This window comes from Mastacembelus armatus, chromosome 5 (genome assembly GCF_900324485.2).
Source record: "Mastacembelus armatus chromosome 5, fMasArm1.2, whole genome shotgun sequence".
Classification (NCBI taxonomy): domain Eukaryota; kingdom Metazoa; phylum Chordata; class Actinopteri; order Synbranchiformes; family Mastacembelidae; genus Mastacembelus; species Mastacembelus armatus.
Window position 1 is genome coordinate 19915164 of NC_046637.1, and position 22964 is coordinate 19938127.

The following is a 22964-nucleotide window of genomic DNA, read 5'->3' on the forward strand; positions in this document are numbered from 1 at the left end:
GCTGTGCTCTTGGGGTAATTTTGGTCGGCCGGCCACTCCTGGGAAGGTTCTCCACTGTTCCATGTTTTCGCCATTTGTAGATAATGGCTCTCACTGTGGTTCTCCGCAGTCCCAAAGCTTTAGAAATGGCTTTATAACCTTTTTCAGACTGATAGATCTCAATTGCTTTCTTTCTCATTTGTTTTTGAATTTCCTTGGATCTCAGCATGATGTCTAGCTTTTGAGGATCTTTTAGTCTACTTCACTTTGTCCGGCAGGTCCTATTTAAGTGATTTCTTGCAAACAGGTGTGGCAGTAATCAGGACTGGGTGCGGCTAGAGGAATTGAACTCAGGTGTGATAAACCACAGTTAAGTTATGTTTTAACAGGGGGGGCAAACACTTTTTCACACAGGGCCATTGTTATCCCTTAATAATAAAAACCTTCATTTAAAAACTGCATGATGTGTTCACTTGTGTTATCTTTGACTAATATTTCAATTTATTTGATGATCTAAAACAAAGTGTGACAAACATGCAAAAAAAAAAAGAAATCAGGAAGGAGGCCAACACTTTTTCACACCACTGTATGTAAGGTATGCTATATGTATGCTATATGTAATTTTGGTCATCATATTAAAACAAGACCTGACTGAATGCCAATGTGATACAAACAAGAGGAACCACAATTTGTCTTAACAAAAAACTAAAATAAAATAAAATAAAAATACCACTGTTTAGAGCAGTGGTGGAAAATATTTAAGCACATTTATTCAGGTACTGCAGTCGATGGCAGGGGAAGTTGGCATGTGCACAGTCTGAATTTAATGGCTAATAACCTTGCACTGAAACTATTATTTCACTGTCTGATGAGTGTAAGCAGAGGTTGTTACACATAAGTCTTTGGTGAATTTATATTACCAAAAATCTCATTGTTTGCGGTGGATTTGAGGTAACTGCCACTTCAGTAACGTACATAACATATTTTCTACAGTGTAAAGCTAAAGAAACACTCATCATGATGGCATCTGACACCAGGAAGGAGGGACAGGACCTAGTAAGAGACATGATTGTTCTGGCCTAGTGTCACTAGAGAAGATGGTTATAAGATTAAAGATGGTTAGCATGAACAGTGTGTTTGGTGCTGTTAAATTTGCAGAAAAGCTCAAAAAGGACGGTGAACTGCTGCTTCCTTTCGTACTTATCACCAAAAACATATAATTATCTTAACATTTTCGCAAAATAAAAAAAAATCATTTCTGATGAGACAAAAAATAATTAGGCTTATTTACAAAATATATATAAATAATAAACCACCTATACTAGGGGATCTAGTCCTGACTTTGTTCTGTCTTCCAGGGGTAGTTTAAAAAAATAAAGAAAGAATTAAACAGTAGCTTCAGTAAACAATCTGAAGCTAAGCAACTTGCCTAATATACTGATCTACATCTTCCTTCTCAGGAAGGACAACTTTATCTGTTATCTAGTAGTACAACAGTGCAGTCTGATAACCAGCAAATATGTAACAACCTACTACCATCATCTTTTTATTTATTTGGTAGTTAGTTTTCTACCATTATTTAATATATATGGCCACATTTCAACAGTCAAGTATGTTTTCATGGCTGCTGGTAATAGATTTGTGATTCTTTGTGATTTTCTGTGTCCAGAAAACCACTCCGAGTGAGCTGCACCTTTTTTTCCCTGCTCTTTGGATGGACCAACTGCGACGTTTCCGCACAGTGACGCAGAGACGTCAGCACTCGGTAGGCGGAAAAGCGGTAGTGTGTGTTTCTGTCTCCGGAGCTAAAACCAACCCGGGGCTTTTTATTAAGAAGACTCACAGAGGGACTACAGAGAGGTGTATCTTTTTATGCCTGTTGTAATGGCGGTTCCTGCGGGTCAGACGGATTTACAGCTGGACAGAGGCGCACTGAGCGGCCAAACACTTCCTCCTGAAAACAACATTGACATCGACGAGAAGGAGTTAGAAAATATCACAAAGAAACACCGACAAGACGAAACGACAGCGCTGCCTTTGCACTCACCGTGGACGTTTTGGCTGGACAGGTAGAATATTTCCTTGTTCCACGATGTCTTTTGGGTCCAGAGCCCGGGACGAGCAGGAATAACCATTCAAGGCCAGAGCTCTCTGCAGGCCTCCGGGAACAAATATAGCGGGAGAGTGTTTGCGTTTAACAGGACCGTGTTTATTTACATTACGCAGTCCGACACCGCAGAAAAGTTATTTAACGCGACGAGTCCTGCGTGAAACGATGGACATGTTTAACTCGCCTTTTTTATCTCTTCCAACTTGCAATTAAAGTGTGAAAGGGTTTGGGTCAAACTGAGGGTGTTATTTTTACCGATAGCTACATATTCCATGCGAGTCTGGCTTACAGTGTGCCTTGGGTTTGTGCACAGTCCTACAAAATAAGAGTGCAATCTGTCTCTAGCTCTGCCATTAAATGCAGCATAAACCGTGTCTTCTTCTTTTCTATGAAATCGTGATATTGCTGTCCATCATTTATGCTTATCTTATTTTTATTTTATCTATTTGCTAAACACGGTGACTAACTGCGACGTTTTTTTTTTGTTTGTTTTTTTTAACCACAGATCCCGTTATGGCTAAGGCAGTCATACTTCATACATTCACTCTATGAATTAGTCAATCCACTGAACCAATCGTGTGCAGCAATTTTAAATGTTGTATTTTGTTGTAATTGTTACAGTTGTATTATATTATTTATGTGTTTTATGTTAGTTTAAACTGAATAGATTCAGGTTGTGGGCCATGTCCACCATATGATAATCTTTGGAGGGACAAAAACAGGCAGCACTAAGATTGTCTCAGGTATGATTTGTTACCGAAACCCCCACAAAACTCTGTTCTAATGCTTGTCATCACACTCATAGAACAATAGAAATTGTCAACCTGTTGCTTTCTGTGTTCTACCAGTGTGTCATCTACACTTTTGCCTTGTTCTTCCAGGTCATTACCAGGCACGACAGCTGCAGAATGTGAATCCAATCTGAAGAAGATCTATACAGTTCAGACTGTTCAGGTGAGATTTGGTGTCAACTTAATTAACAAGCTACAGCATCTTAAAAGCAAAGAGATCAAGTGCATGACTTGGCTAAGAGTCAAAATCTCCAGAGAAATGCTTCATTGATACAAGGGTATGAAGTGCTCATTGGCGCTTAAAGCCACATTAGACATGATTGGTGGGAAAAAATGAAGCTATAATATCATGAAACATGAGCGTGCAGCACGTGGTTTATTGGTTTACTTGACATTCAGACTGGTTCAGAACACTGGTTTTTATTGCTCTTGTCACTTTCAAATTCCTGGTAATTTTCTGTGAGCAGCCCCTGATGTGTGTGTCTAACACATTATTTGAAAGTGCTGACAATATCTTTTGCTATGATGTTCTGATGGCTTGTGTTATCTTAAGGAAAAGTAGGGGTGTTCTCAATTACTTGATAGATCTAAAAGATTGAGGCTATACAGCAGTCAAATCTGGGTAATGTGTTGTGACAGAGTTTAAGGTTTGTTTGTCTTGATAATTGTAAACATGGCAGTATGCAGGCTTGTAGTTTCTGTTTGAATACACAGAGGCAAACAAAACATAGGTAAGCCCAACTCTTTGTGTTGGTTATATTGACATTAAATGTTGCCCTCTGCAGCAGTGTGATGTTAAAAGCAATTGTGTCTTTTTTTTTTTTTTTTTTTAATATCAATGAGGCTAGCCTAAATAACAGAAACACCTCTAAGTATAAGGCAGTACAGTTCAACATATCTTTTAAAAGCTGTTTTATATCAGATATGTACTGGGAGACAGGAACAACCACATATTAATACTGCATTTGTTTTGAAGGATACAGGTCCAACCACAGCATGTACAGTATATGTGCCAGAGGATAACTTAGAGAGTGTATTTAGCTATAGGCTATTCAAGGCAGTAAGCCCCATATTCTTTAACAGTGCTTCAAATGCAGTAAGATAATCTTGTCACAATTTGATAGATAAGCAAAATCATAATGATACAGTATTTTCCTTTGTGTTGGGTATAGGAAATAAGACTTGTATTTGCCTGAGCTTGTGTTGTCACGGTTTGATAAATAATGATCACACAGTTAAATCAGCACTTCTCTAAAACAGAAACTGAACATTGTAACCTTCATAAAGGAAGGTTTATTGCAGGACTGTTAAATTAGACTGCATTAGTTTCAACTGTCAGCTGACTTGATAGTTTAGTGTTGTAAATTACAGCAATGAATAGTTAAGTTACATACTTTTTCAAGCAAAAATGCCATTTATTTGCTGGCTCCACTTTCTCAGATGTGAGAATTTGATGCATTTGTTAGTTGTTATATATAATTGTAAACTGAATATCCTAGGGTTTAGCACTGTTGAATGAAGTCTTGCTTAAAATGTGTAAAGCATTTTGAGAAAATAATCCTCAGATTAATCTGTAATGACAATAGCAGCTCTATTCTAAGGAACAAGTTGGATAAGGAGGCAGAATTCTGCTATTGTACTACAGTCTGTTTAAGGTTGTTTTTTTTTTTTATATTTGCAGATGTTCTGGAGTGTGTACAACAACATCCCTCCCGTCACAGCCCTGCCTTTGAGATGTAGCTATCACTTAATGCGTGGAGAACGGAGGCCACTGTGGTGAGTCTGTTGTTGTATTTTTCTTTATCACCAGCTGGAAAGGAACACACCTTAACTACTGTAGCACACACAGTTATTGTTAATACATAACATTTAACGTATGCATTGTTATTAAGTAATAATTCCTTCAAATCCATCAAACATACAGATGCTGTAATTCTGAAAGTTGTAACGTCTGTTTAAATAATCATATAATAAAGCTTGATTAGTTATTCATACAAATAATTACATCATTAATATTTTCAGCATACTTCTTTGTGTCAAATATTATGTTAACTATACATAAAAATTTGGGCTAATATTTTCTAGCAGTTTATTCCAGTAGGGCATTATCAGTTTATTCAGATGAATATTTTTTACGCTTTTGACAACCTTTTTTTTTTACATCATCCAGCATTTTCTGTAACTAAACAGAAATGTTACACTCAGTCTAGTTTGCAAACATTGTAATGGTTTATGATTATATTCCACCAGGGAAGAAGAAAGCAATGCAAAAGGAGGTGTGTGGAAGATGAAAATCCCAAAAGACAGCACTGTAGGTGTTAATGTTCTGCTTAGCTACTTTTACTATAATACCACCACAAAATAAGATTGAATATTAACTGACTCCTGTGTTTTCTTCTTGTCTAAGTCTGCAGTTTGGAAAGAATTGTTACTTGCTACTATTGGGGAGCAGTTTGCAGATTACTGTTCCTCAGGTCAGTTACTGTTCATGCTTCATATTTCGTTTGTGTCTTCAGATGGAGAACATGTATTTGTCCTTGGCAAAAGAAATATGCAATTTGTTTACTGACCATTGTGTCAGCAGTCTGTTTTTAATTGATTCTTTTTTTTTCCCCCAGATGATGAGGTTGTTGGTGTCAGTGTTAGCGTTCGGGATAGGGAAGATGTTGTACAAGTCTGGAATAGAGATGCATCTCTCGCTAATGAAGCAAATATCTTGGGAAAAGTCTACGAGCTGCTCCCCTACATATCTTTTAAAGCTGTTTTTTATAAGTGTAAGTATGCAAATTTTTTCATTTAAATATATTGTAGCTTATTGTTTTTTTGAAAGGAGTTCTTTGCAGATTCCTTGTCAAACTTGCCTAACATGACAAAGTGAGATTGTGGGGGCTGAATTTGCATGAGTGCAGCACTACTTCATAGCTATGAAAATGTACTAGGAAACAGGAAGCAAGCACATACTACTACTGTTTGGTTTGAAGGATACAGGTCCAACCAGAGCATGTACAGTAAGCACCAGAGGATAACTTAGAGAGTGCCTTTAGCAGTAGGCTATTCAAGGCAGTAAGACCCATATTCTTTCATAGTGCTTCACACAGCTTCACATACAATAAGCTAATCTTGTCACAATTTGATAGATAAGCAAAAATCATAATGAACTACAGTATTTTCCTTTGTGTTGGGTATAGCAAATAAGACTTGTATTAGCCTGAGCTTGTGTTGTTTCACCTGCCAACTAAAAAAACTTTAGTTCCTTTAAAGATACATTGACTAAGATTTTACACATTATTGATAAATCAAGTGAAACTGGGGCAACATGTAACCGCAGCATCCTACTGGATTGCCAGATGTACTTGTTAGTCAGTTAATGCTCGCTTTGGACTGCATTTTCTACAGTTTGTTGCAACCAGTCAGTTGTGGTTATATAGCTTCAGAAAACAAGATGGGATGGAATGGGCAGCGATAAGAAGTGTATGGTGTGAGTTTGCTTTGAGTTTCACTAGACCCTTTAGGGGCTGTAAAGAAATTAGAGAACCTTTAATAATCAAATAAAATGTTTTAATTCAAAACTAAAAAACAAAATCTTTCTATGGGCAAGGTGAAAACTGTGTCCTAGATGGAAAATAAACTTTATTTATGCCAACCAGGTCTAAGGTTTACACTCACCATGAATCACTTTGACTTTTTCAGCTCACATGGAACATCATGCCTTTGAGGGAGGACGCTCAAGACATTAGATTGGAAATCACTTTTTTTTTAAATTTTAGCCTGAACTCTGTACCTGCCTTGACAAAAAAAAGGCTCTGTCCACAACCTAATCAAGGATATTATTTTCCATTCCACAAGGAAATGTTATCACTATATTTTTATAACTTTCAATGGTTGATGCCTTGTTTTGTTTTGATGTGGGTCCTAAACACTCTGAACTCTTCAGAGAATGTACAGTATATCCAGCAGAATCTTTCATTCACACTTCATTACTTTGTGTTGGTTTGGACTTCTGCTGATACTGAAGTGCACTGTCATATTCCTGTTCTCTGCCTGGTCTTTGGACCTTGCAGTTTATTGCTGGTATAGAGGTAGCAGCTATACATTCAAGTATGTTCTTACTTGCATATGTTAGATTTCCCCAGTTCACATCATGTTTTAAATAAGTGAACTTACCCAGTGCCAAAGCACTACTTTGCCGTAAGTGTATTCTAATGGTGGAAAGGGTTTTTATTCCGCTAAAGTTTTCCACTGAGGATGACATGAATGTCCCATTTGCTTTTCTTCATCAACTGTACATCTTATCTCATATTAGTTTAACACTTGGAAATATTGCACATGACTTCTTTTTCCACTCACCCTTTCTCTCACTTATATAGCCATCTGAGGGAATCAGAACATATTTTAGCACAGATATGGCTCTAAGAAACTTTAGCTGTGGTTTTGGAGATGCTATTTTTGCAGCTTTAGTTAAAGGGCAGAATTCATCACAGAAAGTGTCTTTTTGAATGTTCCCAGCCACAGCACATTTGAAATTTCTTTCAATACACTTATGTAAATTAGACTGTCTGCTCTCCTAAATGGAGTCATAGATTGTTTGGTGTATTTGTGCTTAACTAGTGGAACTCCTTAGTACTTGTCCATACTTGTTTTCTTGAACAATAAATCAAGTTTGCTTAATGGACTGTGTCCTTACAGCAATAACACAGAAAATGCAGCATTATTTGTTATATAGGAAGTAACGTTGAGTCCTCCTATCTCCTTATTTAGCATTATAGCTTGATCCAATATGTCAAGTTTTATTTCACAAAGGCCAAACACATGATTTTCAGTTGTCAGTGTTGATGGCTTTAAAGAAAATGACATCTATTAAACCGTATGTCACAATGACATGAGTTAATCATGTCCGCAATAATTTCAATAGAGAGACTAGAACACGTATTTTTCTATTTGATCTGTTTACAAATTGGGGCCATTTACATCACCTCGTCAGAGGTACCTTAACTAACGCAGTTAACACACAGTTTCATTATTGTTGTTTATTACAGTGTAAGCCACAGTAAAATGTGTTTATTTTGTCATGTGTCACATAGTTCAACTTTTAACTGGTTGATAAATTAGTTATATGGAGAGAATGTTTCATTAGTAAACATGATTTTTGCAGTGACACGGACAAAGTAAATAAAATGGAAATGAAATAATTGTGTTACTTCTGCACAGTATGAAGTGGGTTGTGGACCCACAGTATGTCAGGTTATTTTGTGCAAATTCGTTCAGATTGCACATTACACTCTCAGCACAGTATCATTCAATGCATGACAGGAATGAACCTCTCAAAGAAAAATTACGCGTCAGGACCGCGTGGAAATTGTTGCCCAGTTGAGGGAAGAATAAGTTTGAGTGTTTGAAACTTATTTGAAAATTTCCAGAAGTCTCTGGCTATAATGTTTTTTGTTTTGCTTTTCCATTTGTCAGTTTGTTAATAGACCCTTTTGCTTATTTTGCTTATCCAGCTGAAGTTGAGCAGATTTATCATACGTTTGGAGTAATGTTTCTGGCCACCAATATCTGGCACTTTAGCTGGAAATGTTTCATTACGATTAAGTGACTCTGATATACAATACAGTGTCTCAAATGAGGATGGAAGTTGGAGAAAACCAGAAGAAATGGTACCATGCAGCTTGTGATTGGCTGAACACACCTGATCCAGGTAATCAGCAGTGGGCAGGACAGGAAAACAACAGTGGCCCTGGAGGATCAGGGTTAGGCAAATCTGTTTTATGGGAAATGTACAACTGAAAATGGAAATCCATAAGAAAATAAGCATAGCCTAGAATATGGATTCAGATGTTTTGACAATAAACCTGATGACAATTCAGTAATCATCCTCAGTGAAATACAAGGTAGAATGAAACTGCGTAGAATTACTTTTGTTTTTGTTAACAAGTCTGACTAGCAAATGCACAAGATCTGTCTCCTGTGCATTGGGTGAGGGTGAGTAATTACATCAACAGTTTACTTAGGTTTTAGAGAGCCTGCACATCCCTTGGGATTATAAAATGCTTTCAGAAAGCTTGCCAGTAATTTAGGAAAGTAGTGCAGAGTGTGCAGTGATAATGCCCTCATAGAGCTGCATGTTCACAGCCAACTGAAGTGCTTTAAAAAATTGATAACGTGGACCGGCACACCATTTCACAGATAGATTGTATTGACAGACATCATAAGGATTCACCATGCAGTAGCTTGTGTGGCTCAGAAACATCAAATGATCAGAACAAAGTAGAACAGCTGACCCTGCTGGGTGCAGCTACAAAGAAAAGCTTCCCTATTGTGGGGAAATACTGCTGTTTTTGGCTGATTTGCACAGTCACATGCATTGTAACAAAAACTTACTGCCAAATTTAAAAAAAAAAAAAAACATCTCAGACCTTGAACTGCGGTTATGAAAACTAATTGAATGGTCTAATAAATATTTTTAATGTTAACAATGTTATTGAAACTTTAGTAGCTTTTCTTTCTTTCAGTTTAACTAATTCATCATGTGCCATAATTCATGAGGTAGGTGTTATGTTTTTTTTACACTCCTTAAATACGATTCTGGTGAAAAATGTTATTATCCTGTATCATGGTGTCCTTTGGTGACCTCATACCCATTTGTAATGAGCACTAGCATTAAAAAGCAGGTGACTTTTCTGGCCTTACATATGCATGTTTTTCTTTAAACACCTAAGATGGCAGGGGTGGTCAGACTGTTGATATTAAACAGGTTTCCAATTTGATGTTAATACTATTTTAAATATTCACAAGCCAACATAATTGTACCATGATAAAAAAGACTCAATATGTCTTTCTACATTTAAATTACATCTATTTACACCCATATACATATGCACTCAATATTATACTGCTTTACATTATTACCCCAAAGTATATTTTTGGCTATTTACTTATGCTTGAAATAAAAATGAAATAAAATCAACCACTTAAGTACACATTATTTACAACTGAAAGGCTGTACAGGGTATCCAGTTCTTCTTTCACTCATTTAACAGTTTCTTACAGGCAATTATCTCACCAGAAGTCCTCTTGTGTTGAAGACTACAGCCCCCAGTAGTAAGGGAAGTACGCTGTATGAAAGCCATCCATCCCCCACTGGAAATCAAGAGGAGCTCCTATTCATTTGTGTAATTACCTAATTAACAGAAAGCTAATTACTTTGTCGTGTGCATGCATATGTGTGGAGAGGCTGTTACATAACTGATAGTGATCCTCAATTAATTTGTAACTACACTAAATCAAGTCAGGGCCTTGATCCACACAACACATCACCAGCGTGACACCAACAAAACATGATAATAAATTCAGACAGAGAGACATGGCAGTTGGGTTCTGCTGAGCTCATAGATCCAGTATTGACATTGTGTAGATTATGTGTTAAATTGCCTTCATAACACTGTGTATACATTTGAGTTTTCTCATTAATTACAGCAGACAATCGTCTTTTCAAACTGGAAAAAAAATACAGTAATCTTATGAAAGACTGTAGGATTGGCTCAATATACAAATCATATCAAATCTTGTTAGGAACATAATGGGAATTAATTGAATATACCATAATAGATGGATGTCTGTCAAATAGAAGAATGTCATCTGAATGAAGGTGAAAAGCCACATCTATTACAGATTTTTTTTTGTGTTGTCAAAAGGTGAAATTTTTTCACATTTTAACGGTGTTTGCATACAGTGTTTTTTAAATTAGATATTTTTTTATGAAGTTCTCTCATTTGTGACTATGGATGTATGTGAATCATTGTGTACCAAAACTCACTAATTCCTAACCCAACTCTTTAACTGCAGACCTTTTAGCTGAATGGTGGAAAGGACATTTGTGTGTTCTGACTTAATGGGTCCTGAGGTCACACAACACTGTGGTTGTAGGCTATATTGAGGTAGGTTTGCAAGTTATCCTCCATAGCATTTTTAAACTAGATGCATATATTTTTGAATTCACATGATGAAGGTACCAATAGATAGTATCTAGTATTTTCCTGCATCATTTTGCATACCTGTTACCTAAACTTGCAACATTCAAAATGATGACATTTATCTTAGTCTATTGTCATAGTTGGTGCACTGTTGATGTGTCCAATTCACTGCAGAACAGCTCTTTTATCAATATTGAAGGGTTTTGATTGACAGTAACAACTAAAATGAAGGCCTGATGCCTGATGAAGATTATATTTCTGTGCCTAGTGATCAATCACTCATTTTGGAGCATAGTTGGAACCAGAGCACAGCAGTATTTACTTAGCCTCGCACGAGCTTGACGCCAAAACCTCAGACCAGTGCATGTCATTGACACATCTTGTAACGACCACAACATAGTAACTTTGATTTATGATTACTGCAATAATTTGTATTTGGTGTCACTTCACAGTACTAAACTGTGCTTTTTAGGAAGCCATTTACTTTTTATTGTATTATTGGAAGAGTATCCAAGCATTATGATTTCATTTAACATTCTTATAGGATTTAAAGCATGTCCGACTGTTTGGAAACTCACCAGTACACCAGAGGGTGAAGTTTATTAAAGAAAAAAATAGGTAGGAAACAGTTCAGTGATATTAATCTAAATTAGAGTGGGTTATTCTGTGGAAGTGTTACAGTAATTTTTCTTGTGCCAGTATATAGTCAGAAGGTGGCGCTCTCTACTAAGAAACAGTCTATCCTAAGAGGGTTCATCAGCAAACATTCCTCCCAGATGCAGCCATTATAAATGTAATGTCGTCCACTGCGAAATGAGCTGTGCTTTCTCAGACCTTGAGCAAGGGCAAAAAAGGACTTAAAATATTTTCTCTTGGGGTTAAATTAATGTTGCTTTACAATGACTGTTAACTGGACTGTTGAAGTGACCCGTGATAATTCTTGTCTTCAGAGGGGAAGTAAGAATTTAATTACTGTCATAATGTTTTTGCACTTTTTGTGACAGTGGTCATGCTGAGGGAAAATTGTTTAGAAATGAGCAAAACTTTTTCAACCGCAGAACTAGGTAAAGCAGAGATTCTTAATAACTTTGGCGAAATGTGTAAGCTATACCCCTTTCAAAATATTATGAAGACTTGGCCCACATGTGAGAAAATATAACCACAGCAAACTGAAAGACTCTGCTCTCTGGTTATCTCTCTGGTCATTTTCAAAACCAATATACCATCCCCGTTCAATAGTTAAAACTCATAGCTGAGATTAAACCATCTTTGATGATTATGTCAAAGCATTTCATCTTTTTGCTGTGAGGCGTAGAAACAGTTATGATGAACCTCAGATCAAAAAAAAAAAAAAAAAAAGAAGAAAGAAAAGAAAAAAAACGACAGGGACATTTTCTGAAATAATAGAAGTTCATTCTGTCTCAAATGTAATTAGTCAGCTTAGGCATTTTAGCTTTTCTGACAACCCCCTCTCTCCTGTCACACTTTCAGCTAAAACTAATGCATATCATTACATTTCCACATAGAAAGGACCTGCTAAGTGCTGCTGAATTGTACTTCTGACTGATGTTTCTATGAAGGATCTGCAACGCAATGAACGTTGTTTACTCAGCAGGTGGATATGACGTCACGGACTTGGAACATCAAAACAACAACATCCAAATCCGCGTTTCTTCCTTTTTTCTCCTTCTTTTCTCGACGTGTTAAAATCTAATAACAACATTAAGAAAGGAGCTGGTGCCTTTCCCTACGACACACACTTCGAGCCAGCGAGTGCGAAACTCCGCGTTTAGCTTTTTTTCGACGCCCTCGGTAAGATTATCTCCTTCTCCTTGTACTTTACTTAGTTAGTTAGTCCCCCCCCCATCTCCACCACCACTACCACCACCTCGCCACCGACACGGGCGGAGTAATATTGGTGTTTACGGTGTGATTTGTTGTCGCACGCGTTCTCGGTACACAACCTCGCGTGCACGGGCTCGTTATCTCGTACTAGCAAATCGGTACCCACCGCGTGCGCCTGTTAGCTGCTGTAAAGCGTTTTCCAGTCTGGTAAGTTTCACTATTATCATAATGTTAACATTAGCTCTGTTGTATGTAGATACCTGCTGCAGCTGCTTCTGCACCGAAACACACACACACACACGCACACACACTCACCGAGTTTGTTTTCGCTTTTTTTTTTTTTTTGCTGCTGTTTTCTGTAACTGTTACAAATAGCGAAATAAACAAATGAACACCTGTATTATCATCACGCAGGCTGGCAGGTAGCGCTGTGTGAAGTCGCTGTAGCGAGCAGCTGTTAGGGGAAAGTGTTTACAAACACACTGTTGTATCCACTACTTTTTTTTTTTTTTTATTTGGAAAGTTGGTTTTCTAACTTAGTCGAGGCTTCACATGAGACCCCGGGGGGAAATGCACCTTTGGGGAAAAAGTATTTTCACTGTTAATGCTCGTGTGTAAAGCGCTGTTTAGCGATGGCCGACGGTGTTAACACTACGTAATTACAGCGGTGCCCTGTTAAGGATAGGGCCGAAAAAAGTTTTTAACTTTACACGGTGAAAAGGAAGTTTGACTGCCGTGATTTCTTCGGTGCAAGACCAGGGAGCGAGCTTTTCCCCACGTGTTAGCAGTCCTCCAAATCGCTGAAAGACCGGAGGAAGGTCTTACAAATGCCCTAAACTATAGTTAGTGTAACTGTAAAAGCTAATAATCAGGGCTAATTGTATTTGGCGTTATTGAAGACTGTAGGAGGTTTGGTGTGGCTCGTCTGTTCAGCTACAAGGCGGTGTACAACACACTCAGAGCGGATATTCTCATATTCACGTTTTCATTAACACAAAGCATTTAGTGAATTGATTTAATTACAACTTAAAAGTCACGGCTCAACATCAGAACTTTTAAACATAATGTTTGATTGAACTGTATTGTTTGCTCAAAGTGTGCACTGAGTGCTTCTCAGATGTCAGATGTGGTGTGGGTTACAGTTGCACATTTTCTGTAACTGTAAATAGGCTGAAATTGTTTAGGACTTTCTTATCACATGAGGAAAAAATAGTGTAAATTTTGTTAAATTGGCAATTTATCGTTACCTGTTGTTTCTGTAGTAAGCAAATCAAACCCGTTTTTTTTTTGTTTGTAATGTTATGTTATCCTAATTCACTGTTCAGAGAAATGTTCATAAGCAAAAATAGTTTGCTTTATATAAATGTATTCAAAACAAGCGAGGTAACTTAAGGATATTTTATATATATTTTTTACTTTAATTGATATTTTATAGCAGGTGTAATACGGACAAATAGACGCCAGATTCATAATGAATTTTGCTGTGCAGCCTTTAAATGCATACATATTATACACAAATGCCTCTATGCTATTTTGTAAAATTAGAATTAGTATTTGCCCCCCAAAATGATAGCTTTATTTAAAAAAGATATACATACCAGAATGTCTTTTGAGAGAGATACATACATACAAACAGTAAAAGAATGAAATATTGCCCTAATATTTCATACAGTAACTCTGGTGTTGGTAACAACAGGAGTAAACCCTTCTGAAAATTTACAAAAGGGAAACTGCAGCTTTAACAACTAATGCTGGCAGTGCTCTCTTCTTCTTGGTCTTTGGATTAGTCATTGTCTGAGGGGAAAAAACACTTTTTTGTAGGAGAAGTAAAGTAAACAGCCTCCAACAAGCGAACCTTGACAACCCAGATTAAGGAAAACATTGGAGATCAAACAGTGCTGCTGCTGGGCTGTTGTCATGAGATGCCTGAGAGAGAGCTGCAGACTATTTGAACAGGCACTGGGGTTTGTGTGCTCACTTATGCAGAAATGGACCTTCACAACCCAGGTTTTAAAACACAGGATGAACTTTCTTTGCAACTTTTCCAGACCTGCTGTTTGACACTGCTGTTACATACAGACATTCAGCGTTCTGCTGATCGTGATGGGAAAAAACCTAACACTGTCTGCTTATTGACATAAGAGTGACTTCACTTTCATTGCTCTGTACTAGAGCTGAATAAACTAGGTTGGCATGGGGCAAAGTAAAAAAAGCTTGGAATTGAAGAAGAGCAGCTGTATGCATTGTAATGATTCTTTAAACACCAATGTGTGATTTTGTATTATTTGGAAAGTCCTTGTTTCCAGTTAGGCCTCTTCAGGCTCGGGCTCTTCTTTGTAGAGAGTTGAGCTGCAACTGGTAAGAAAGTAATCAGTCACTCACGTATTCAGTGTGAGGACTCACATCTCCGAGTGGAGCGGCCCTCTCTTTCATCTGATGCCTCAGTATTTGTGAACACACATTGAAATACCCTGTTCTGGGTGCGGAGGAGCTGTAAACTGACTGGGCACCCTTGCTTGCAGCTAAATGATAAGGAGAGTTATTTTCGGTCCAGTGTGGGAATAAGCTTCTGCATTTGCTGTGGTGTTTCTTGAACATTTATTTGCCGGCTTCACCCTTCATTTGATTTCAGATATAAGATGCAAACCAGTTGCTTGAAAGGTTTTTGCACAAAGCAAGACAAGTGACATGAATAAAGGGAATTTTCTGGTAAATGAATTTGTCATGTGATTTTTGCTTGTTTGATTCTTATAACACAAAGGCAAGGAATACTGGCAATATGAATATGAGTGCAGAACACTCATTAGTGCTGCATTTCATGAATGGCAATGATAACAAAGGAAAGCAGAACAATATTTCCAGGGTAAAAGGTTAGTGTGTCCCAGCCCCTGTGGCGTTCCCCGGCAGACGGTACTCCATGACAGGGAAGGCGATTGGTCAGAGAGTGGACAGCTTCAGGTGAGCTCTGTGCAGCTCCTCAGTCTCTATGGAGACAGGAAAATGCTCAGTACGGCCATTAACTCATGCAGCCATTAATTACTGTCTTCTTCTGTTATCTGTCCTTAATAAAGTGAGTGATGCTGACAAAAATTGTCATCCGTCTGCATGGGAAGAGAGGGAGCATGCAATTACTATCTATTAACTTGATTTAAAACATGAATTTACCGCTGGTGTTGTGTTTCAGGAATATATGACAACACTGATATACAGACTGTCCAATGTCAGAAAATGTCAGAAAAGAGTACCCTGCATATGTTGTTGTATCTGTAAAGTTGGTGTATTAAAGTAATTATTGTTGTGTTGTTTTACATTACTATTATGTTGGTAAATTAATACAAAGTTGGTTTTACATGGAATTAATTATGATTTAGACTAGATGGGCTCCACAACATTTTGTAACATCAATTACAATATCAGTAGGCTATCAATAGGCAAATCATACCTGTAAAAATATTTTGCTTAGTCCCTTAACCTGTGTGATGGCTTTTAGCATTGATTTCATAAGCAAATTAAGACTATTATCACCCTAATGTACTTTTTATTTTAATCTACATAAAATGTGTAAATATTCTGCAGGTAATTGTAAAATCAGAAGATTTGGAACAAAGATAGAAACTGAAGGCAGTAGGTATTGCACTGGTGTGATTTGCTTTGAGATTGAACTTTTGTTACAATAGTAATGAAAACTACAGTGAAACTGAAATTCATTATTGACTCTTAAACATGATGAACATATTTTTATTTTCTACATCTTTCATGTTCAGACGTGGATTTATGTGAATAAATTAACTACAGCCAATTTAGATAATTTAGAAACTTATTCACTAATGAATGAGATGAACTGTGTCCCTGATAGATGGTAGCTGATTTCCTATTCTTATTTTGAGTGAGTACCAAAGAATCCTGATAAGCAATAACTTCAATTTGAGTTTTTTTGTTTGCTATGGGAATGATGCAGGTAAACTACAAACATTTTTGTCCAGACATGAAGGGCTTAACCATATGCTACAAGCTGTGCTCAGCTGTCGGGCAAAACCTTAGCACCTGTTCCTATCAGCTGTCCAGTCTATGTGTCAGTCTGCATGTGTTTATGATGTGGCTTTAGTGGTCTGATGGATGATATTGCTTTTAGTTTTCAGGGATTTTATATAAAATGTGAATAAATGGGTATTTGTCCTGAGATGGTGTAGGTGAGGTACTCAAATGTGCTTTTTCTCATTCCAGAGCAACATGGAAAAGAAATGAAGCTGGGCACTTTGGGAACAATCTGAAGGCACTAGTGAACATTGATTACATCAGAACTGTAAGTGTTTTGTTGGAACTTCCATGTGTTTTTCTGAAGTTTGTGTTCAAACACCAACATATAATTTGTAGCCTTTATTTCTTAAACATATATCTTATTTTCATCTGTTGTATAGACTAAAATGTTACACAGCTTGAAGTGATGTACATCCTCGTCCTGTAGACCCTAGATCCGGCTATTACCCGAAATCACTTGTTAACCAGTGTGGTTAATCTGTTTTATATTTGTCTTTGTTTGTAGTTACTAGTGGTGGTACTTCTTCTCTTTAAGGTGTGATGGCTGATCATGTTGTCTATAGGCTAAATGTCAAACAAAGCAGTGTTCTCCTGCTTTAAACTGAAAGTCTTCATTTGAACCAAGTTTCAAGTTTCTTGATCTTAAGACCTATCTGAAAATGTATGCTCATACCTTCAAAATAAGAGCTTTCATAATCTGGCTATAGGTTATTACTGTGCCATATGTGTGTGAGAACAAAGCTGACACTTACTAATATGAAAATGAGTCACAGACCATTACTTAAACCCTGTTAACTGTAGTAAGCAGTGTCATGTAAAATAAGGTTGCAGGAACAGAGTTTTAAGGGTCTCATCCTTGACTTCTTGGCTGTGTTTTTAGTTGGCAGTCCCAGCTAATAAGAAACATAACATGGCAGGGCCTGCTCTTCCATCATCATTGCTGGGTGGAAAGTTGTGTGCTTTGATCATGTCTTTTGGGTGCATCACTCCGGCTTAGCCTGCTGCTCGCTATGTGATAAGCCATCAGAGTACTCAGATCTGAGCCGGCAGCTCTGTGGGCTTGAGGAGAGACAGGAGAGAGTAATGGAGATGAGGAGAGAGCAGCAATGCAAATTTTGTTGACAGACTGTTACTGCAGCTGTTCTCCTTGCCTTTGAATTCAACAATGTTACTGTCCTTCTTCACTCGTCTGTGAAGAAAAAGATGTTTCATTTTTAAGTCCTTTCTTGGTGGAACAGCACTCTTCTCGTGTTTCCAGATTTTTGCCCTGTTGGCAATTAAAACACATTTAATTAAAAGTGCATATTAATTGGCTCAAAGACACATGTGATTTAATGATTTTACAAACTGCTACATTCAGATGTAACTGTGGGTAACAGATACAAGTTCACTTTGAAGTAAAATGCTCCCGTTTTTGTACCGCATTCCTATGCCTGTGCATAAAACATCATTTTGAACTCCCCATTATGAAAGGGTGCTCCTAATTGACGGGTTGTTGCTTGTTTATTTGATATATATTTACCAGCTGGGTGGTAATTGGGAAGCAGTAATTACCCAAGATGCAGTGCAGTGCTTCAGCAGAGGTGCTACTGCACTGATGAGCCTGGAGCACAGATGAAAGTATGCAGGTTACTATTATCATCCTAGTCGGCTGTTTGAACACTTAACAGCAGAGAGTAGAGATGGCTAATTGGGCCTGTGTCGCTTATACAGTCTCATTGTTTACTGTGATGATGTACAGTGTGAGATCAAACTCATGATACCTTTAATAATGTCCTTTTTTGGTACAATTGTTACCAGTATGCCTGAGCAGTTAATAGCAACAGTAAAAGACCAGTGGATGTAAGGGCCTCATGGATTTGGAGTCCCTCCTGATGATGTAGTTCCTTCACTGATAATGGCCTTGTTAACTGAGATTCATTACCTCTTCAGTCAGAGTCCCCTGGATATTGAGGGAGAGTGTTCTCAAACTACTGGGTTTGCCACAGTGAAGTCATACTGATGTGGTTTTGTGAGCTATTCATGGAAGGTGGTGACGGTATCTTCCCTGACTCCTGATGATTCAGTTGACCTGAGACTGGGGTGGTGGGGGTAGCACTGACTTTGTTTGCTACTCAATTCCACTTTCACATGAACTCTCGCTTTCTCTCTCTCTCTCCCTCTTTTTCTCAGACACTTTCTTTTGCTCTCCATTTCGCTCCCTCAAACATACAGAGATGCACACCTTGTTTGTGTGCAGGCTGGTGTTGTTTGATAGCCTGCTCTCCCAGTAGATCTTCAGACATTGTTGTTGTTTGCCTGTATCAGTTGGAGTGTGTGACTTGCAATTGCCTGGGCTCCTTGGAGGGAGTTTGTTTTTGTTCTCAGTGTTGTAAACAGGGTGGGGCTCCATTCCCAAACCACTTAGTTGGAGATGGTTATTTTCACAGGAGTTATTTATTTTTTGTTCATCATTTTGGTCAGTACATTACATTAGCCTAGGATGGAATTATGTGTTTGAGCAGATAGTGTGGGTAACCATTTGCTGCATGTGCTGACTCGATAAAGATAGTTAGGGCTGGGTGATAATTCAGTGGTATTATTCATTCTTGTCCTTGTAATTAGAATAACCTAAAATTCAAATTTTATGCAGGAGCTCTTATTTTTTTAAAAAATAAAAATTTGCCAAAATTTGTCTTATCAGGTAAGCTGAATTTTATAGAATTCAGAATAACAGAAGTTGATTGAAACACTTGAACCTTATTTGCAACCATTGTGTTAACTTCATACTTAACTATGTGGAATATATTTTCAATACATTCATTTTTCAATGTTCTAACATATCAATAACAATATAGAACTTATCACAGCATGAATTTTCCAGGGAGGTGTAAAGGGAGATAGACATTGTAAGATAACAGTACCTATATTGTTCATTCATACCTCTGACCAGAGTAGATAGTATTTTCTATTTTCAGTAAATTCTTGTTTCTGGTCATGGCATACTGTACTGACTAACTTTTTCCCAGAGGAAAAAAATAGTTTGTGTTCAGATGTTGTTGTATTAGGAACAGTTTTTCAGTATTGAGATTTCAGTTAAATGCCAAAAGGTCACAATGAATTCAAGTCCCTGCCCAGTTTCCAAACCAACACTTTGGTTTATTATGGCCAGTTGGCTAAGGATTGTTGTCCTCTAGCCGACTAGTTTTCTGTTATTATTCACCGTTTGAATCATAGTAGATAGCACCAAGCCATGATATGACAGCAGCCAACTTAGATTTGTATAGGTTTACAACTTGCACAATTTTTTGTGGGCTTGTGTTAATCAAATAAGTGTAAAGTTGAGATCCACACAAAGATCCTTGTCAGCTGTGATATATCTGTGGCTTTCCCAGAGTGGCTCAGCATCAGCAGCTGAGGATGTGTGTAAAGTACCTTTTAGTTGGGAGACGACAGCCGCAGTGGCTGTCGCTGATACTGCAAAGGACTCACCAGCATCATACAGCAATCACAGCGGTCGGCAGTCTGACATGCAGCAGGCTACAAGTACGAAATGGTCAGCAGCAGAAATTGGGAAAATCTGTGCCATGTTATGTGAATAGGAAATGTGTCCATCTCCCTGCTGTTCCACTGCCACAAAGTTCCTGTCAGGGTTTTACTGCAGTGATAAGAGAGGCGGTAAGCACCTGCATAGACCAGCAAAATACAGTTGTTACTTCTCACACTGAAGCATAATCATGATACTAGAACAGTGTACATTGTCCTACACAATTCAGCATTTGGCTATTTTTTACATGCCAGTAGTAACTCAGAGAGAGACAGGAGAATTGTATCACTGGCTTTAAGTTTGTTAAGTTTATTATATACACATAGATCATTTCTCTGCTCTGTACAATCCAAGACTAAATTTCAGTAGTAAATGGAGTTGTCAATGCCAGATACTGAAGTTAACAATATACTTAGCTACATATTTTATACAAAGCAGACATACACAAAACTTCAGTGACATAATACAAATGGTTATGAATCCATCAGAATGGCATAAAATATTATATTTTTGTATTATCAATTCATCTCCAGTGCTATTTCATTGATTACAGGAGACATTTTGGCATGATTTGTGCTATAACCAATTACTGGTAGACCAATGTGCTTGACCTCTTACCTCATACTCACACATACACACTGGTAGTCAGGTGAATTAACACATAGCCTATGTGTAACATGTCATTTCAAAGAAAAAAAAACTACTTGCAGTGGTGAATAAAAGACAATGGCAAAAGTTCATGTTGTAATACAGGGCTGATCTTGCTGATCTGACTTTATACAAAAGCTGAAACATACACATATACTTTCATTTTTATAGACCAGAATTTTAAGTTATTCTAAATGAGTTGGTGTTGACTTAACATCTTGATCCTGACGCCCCCTCACCTTTCTTATGAAATGGTGAATATGCTTTTGTGAGGAATGGAATTTTTGTTTAATGTTGTGTCTTAAAAAGGCATTTTATGGAAGTGACTACTGGCCTAAAAAAGACCAAACTAAAGGCAGAGTGAGAGCAAGAGATAGAGTGTGTGAGTGGGTGAGCAAGAGAGAGAAACTAAACTGTAACTGAAACTTTATTTTGGTATTTATTTTGTTCCAGGTACGCACTAGTGTAAAAAGCATGAGAAAAAGTCTATTTCTGTACTTGCATTGATGTGAACAGAGATGGTGACTAGTCGCACCGGAGGTCAACCCAATCACAGCAGTATTACTACTAAATTATAAATTGGTTTCATACTCTTTTTATTCTCTTTGTATTGCAAATGCAATTTTAGTTTTTGTCATGAAAAGCTGGGAAATATAATTTTTTTATTTAATGCAATATTTTATAAAAAGTCTCTATAACTTCATTTTTTCATCCTCACTTTCTATAATTTTAAATATATTTTTCTATGGTAATATCAACTTGAAATGGTTCACCTCATTCCAGTGTGTTCCTGCAATATGAAGAGGCTCTATAGAGTTTGTGTAATCCAGGGGTAATAGACTGACACTGTCAAGTGACATCCAAGTTCCTGCTGCATCATACTTATCACATTCTGATCCACTACTGTTAACCTACTGCTAACCATTTACCGTTTACAGCCTTTTATTGAAAATATATTATACCTGTTGTGAATGCTGTAAATATGGTGTGGTTTAAGGAACCAGCTGTTGTGAGTTATTGGATATTTTTATAAAAGCTTTTTCATGTTGTTTATATGGAGTGCATGATGTACAAGCTTTTAATATGTTGACCAATCAATTCTTCACACTGAAAACAACTCACAGTGAGAAATGAGTAAATCAATCTTTTCATATCCTACTACAGAGAGGAGGTGGGCCGGGCTTTTGAGTGCATTTCTGTGTACTTTATACAGAATTGTATGTGATAATTGAAAGGCTAATTCAAAGAATTTTAATCATTCCGACCGACCCTCTTGCAGTGTCTTTTTTGCAAATGCCTCATAAAATGAATAGATGAGCAGTCTCTTTTTAGCGCATAATGGCTACATTAGAATATGAGATGGATAGTAGATGAAAATTCTGTATCCATCATACACTCTCTCTGTCTCTCAGTCACACTGATCTCTTTTATCAATAGTGGTGCTGTGAAAAAGACCTTGCAGGGCACAGTGAAGTGTTCAGTTGAACCTCACAGATGGAGAAATGAAAAAAGCAGAGGTGAGAACAGTTTGGGCAGTAACTGGTGCAGAATCGATTGTTTAAGAACCAGCTTAGCTGATGTGTTATTTCATGCTGTGGAAACAATCATACATTTGTTTTGTTTGTGTTCAAGTCTCTCTACCTTTGTTGATTGCAGTGCCACACCCTCCAACCAGATTCATAGTGATAGCTCTTTTTCCACCAAATGAGATCACGGAGACTGTGTTGTTCTCATCTGGGCTAACCACATAGTGCCAGTCAATATGTAAACAATGGTGGAGACAGTTTCTCATTGCCCAACTGACATTTCTCATGGTGAATCATCTGAAAGATGTCATCTCTCATAGTGCTTTCAGGGTGCAATGTACTTACGGCAGTTTCAATAATTCACTCTGTGATCTTTGTCCACTGCATTCACTGCCATATACTGTATATGCTAATTTTGTAGGCTGTTCAAGGCCATTCACTTCTTGTTTGAACTCTGCTCTACAAATAAGCAATGGTATTCCTGATCATGGAAAAACTAATTCTTGCTGACACTTTATAGCGGCTAGT

General features: G+C 37.5%; 2 protein-coding genes across 8 annotated transcripts in view; both read left to right on the forward strand.

The window, feature by feature from the left end:
• The first annotated feature begins 1730 nt into the window (after positions 1-1730).
• Positions 1731-9653, forward strand: LOC113130962 (eukaryotic translation initiation factor 4E type 3). The gene is made up of 7 exons (XM_026307975.1): positions 1731-2048; positions 2971-3043; positions 4562-4656; positions 5131-5191; positions 5288-5354; positions 5499-5654; positions 6571-9653. The coding sequence occupies exons 1-7, from the start codon at positions 1852-1854 to the stop codon at positions 6615-6617; spliced, it is 696 nt and encodes a 231-aa protein (XP_026163760.1). The 5' UTR covers positions 1731-1851; the 3' UTR covers positions 6618-9653.
• Positions 9654-12329: 2676 nt separating this feature from the next.
• The window catches only part of foxp1b (forkhead box P1b), a 142219-nt gene continuing 131584 nt past the window's right edge, over positions 12330-22964 (forward strand). For 3 of the 7 annotated variants that reach the window (XM_026306075.2, XM_026306072.2, XM_026306076.2), the window contains exons 1-2: positions 12331-12905; positions 16923-17001. The gene's annotated coding sequence lies outside the window, so the exon portion shown is untranslated. Of the gene's footprint in view, positions 12906-16922; positions 17002-22964 lie in introns of all 7 variants that reach the window. The other 4 variants (XM_026306073.2, XM_026306074.2, XM_026306082.2 and 1 more) reach the window with 3 other exon arrangements.

What these genes read in the sequence shown, in the direction of transcription:
- LOC113130962 (XM_026307975.1), top strand. Translation starts at nt 1,852, where the DNA reads ATGCCTGTTGTAATGGCGGTTCCTGCGGGTCAGACGGATTTACAGCTG. An exon ending in GGAGAACGGAGGCCACTGTG is followed by an intron (nt 4,657 to 5,130) that starts GTGAGTCTGTTG and finishes ATATTCCACCAG; the next exon opens with GGAAGAAGAAAGCAATGCAA. An exon ending in TAAAGCTGTTTTTTATAAGT is followed by an intron (nt 5,655 to 6,570) that starts GTAAGTATGCAA and finishes TGACTTTTTCAG; the next exon opens with CTCACATGGAACATCATGCC.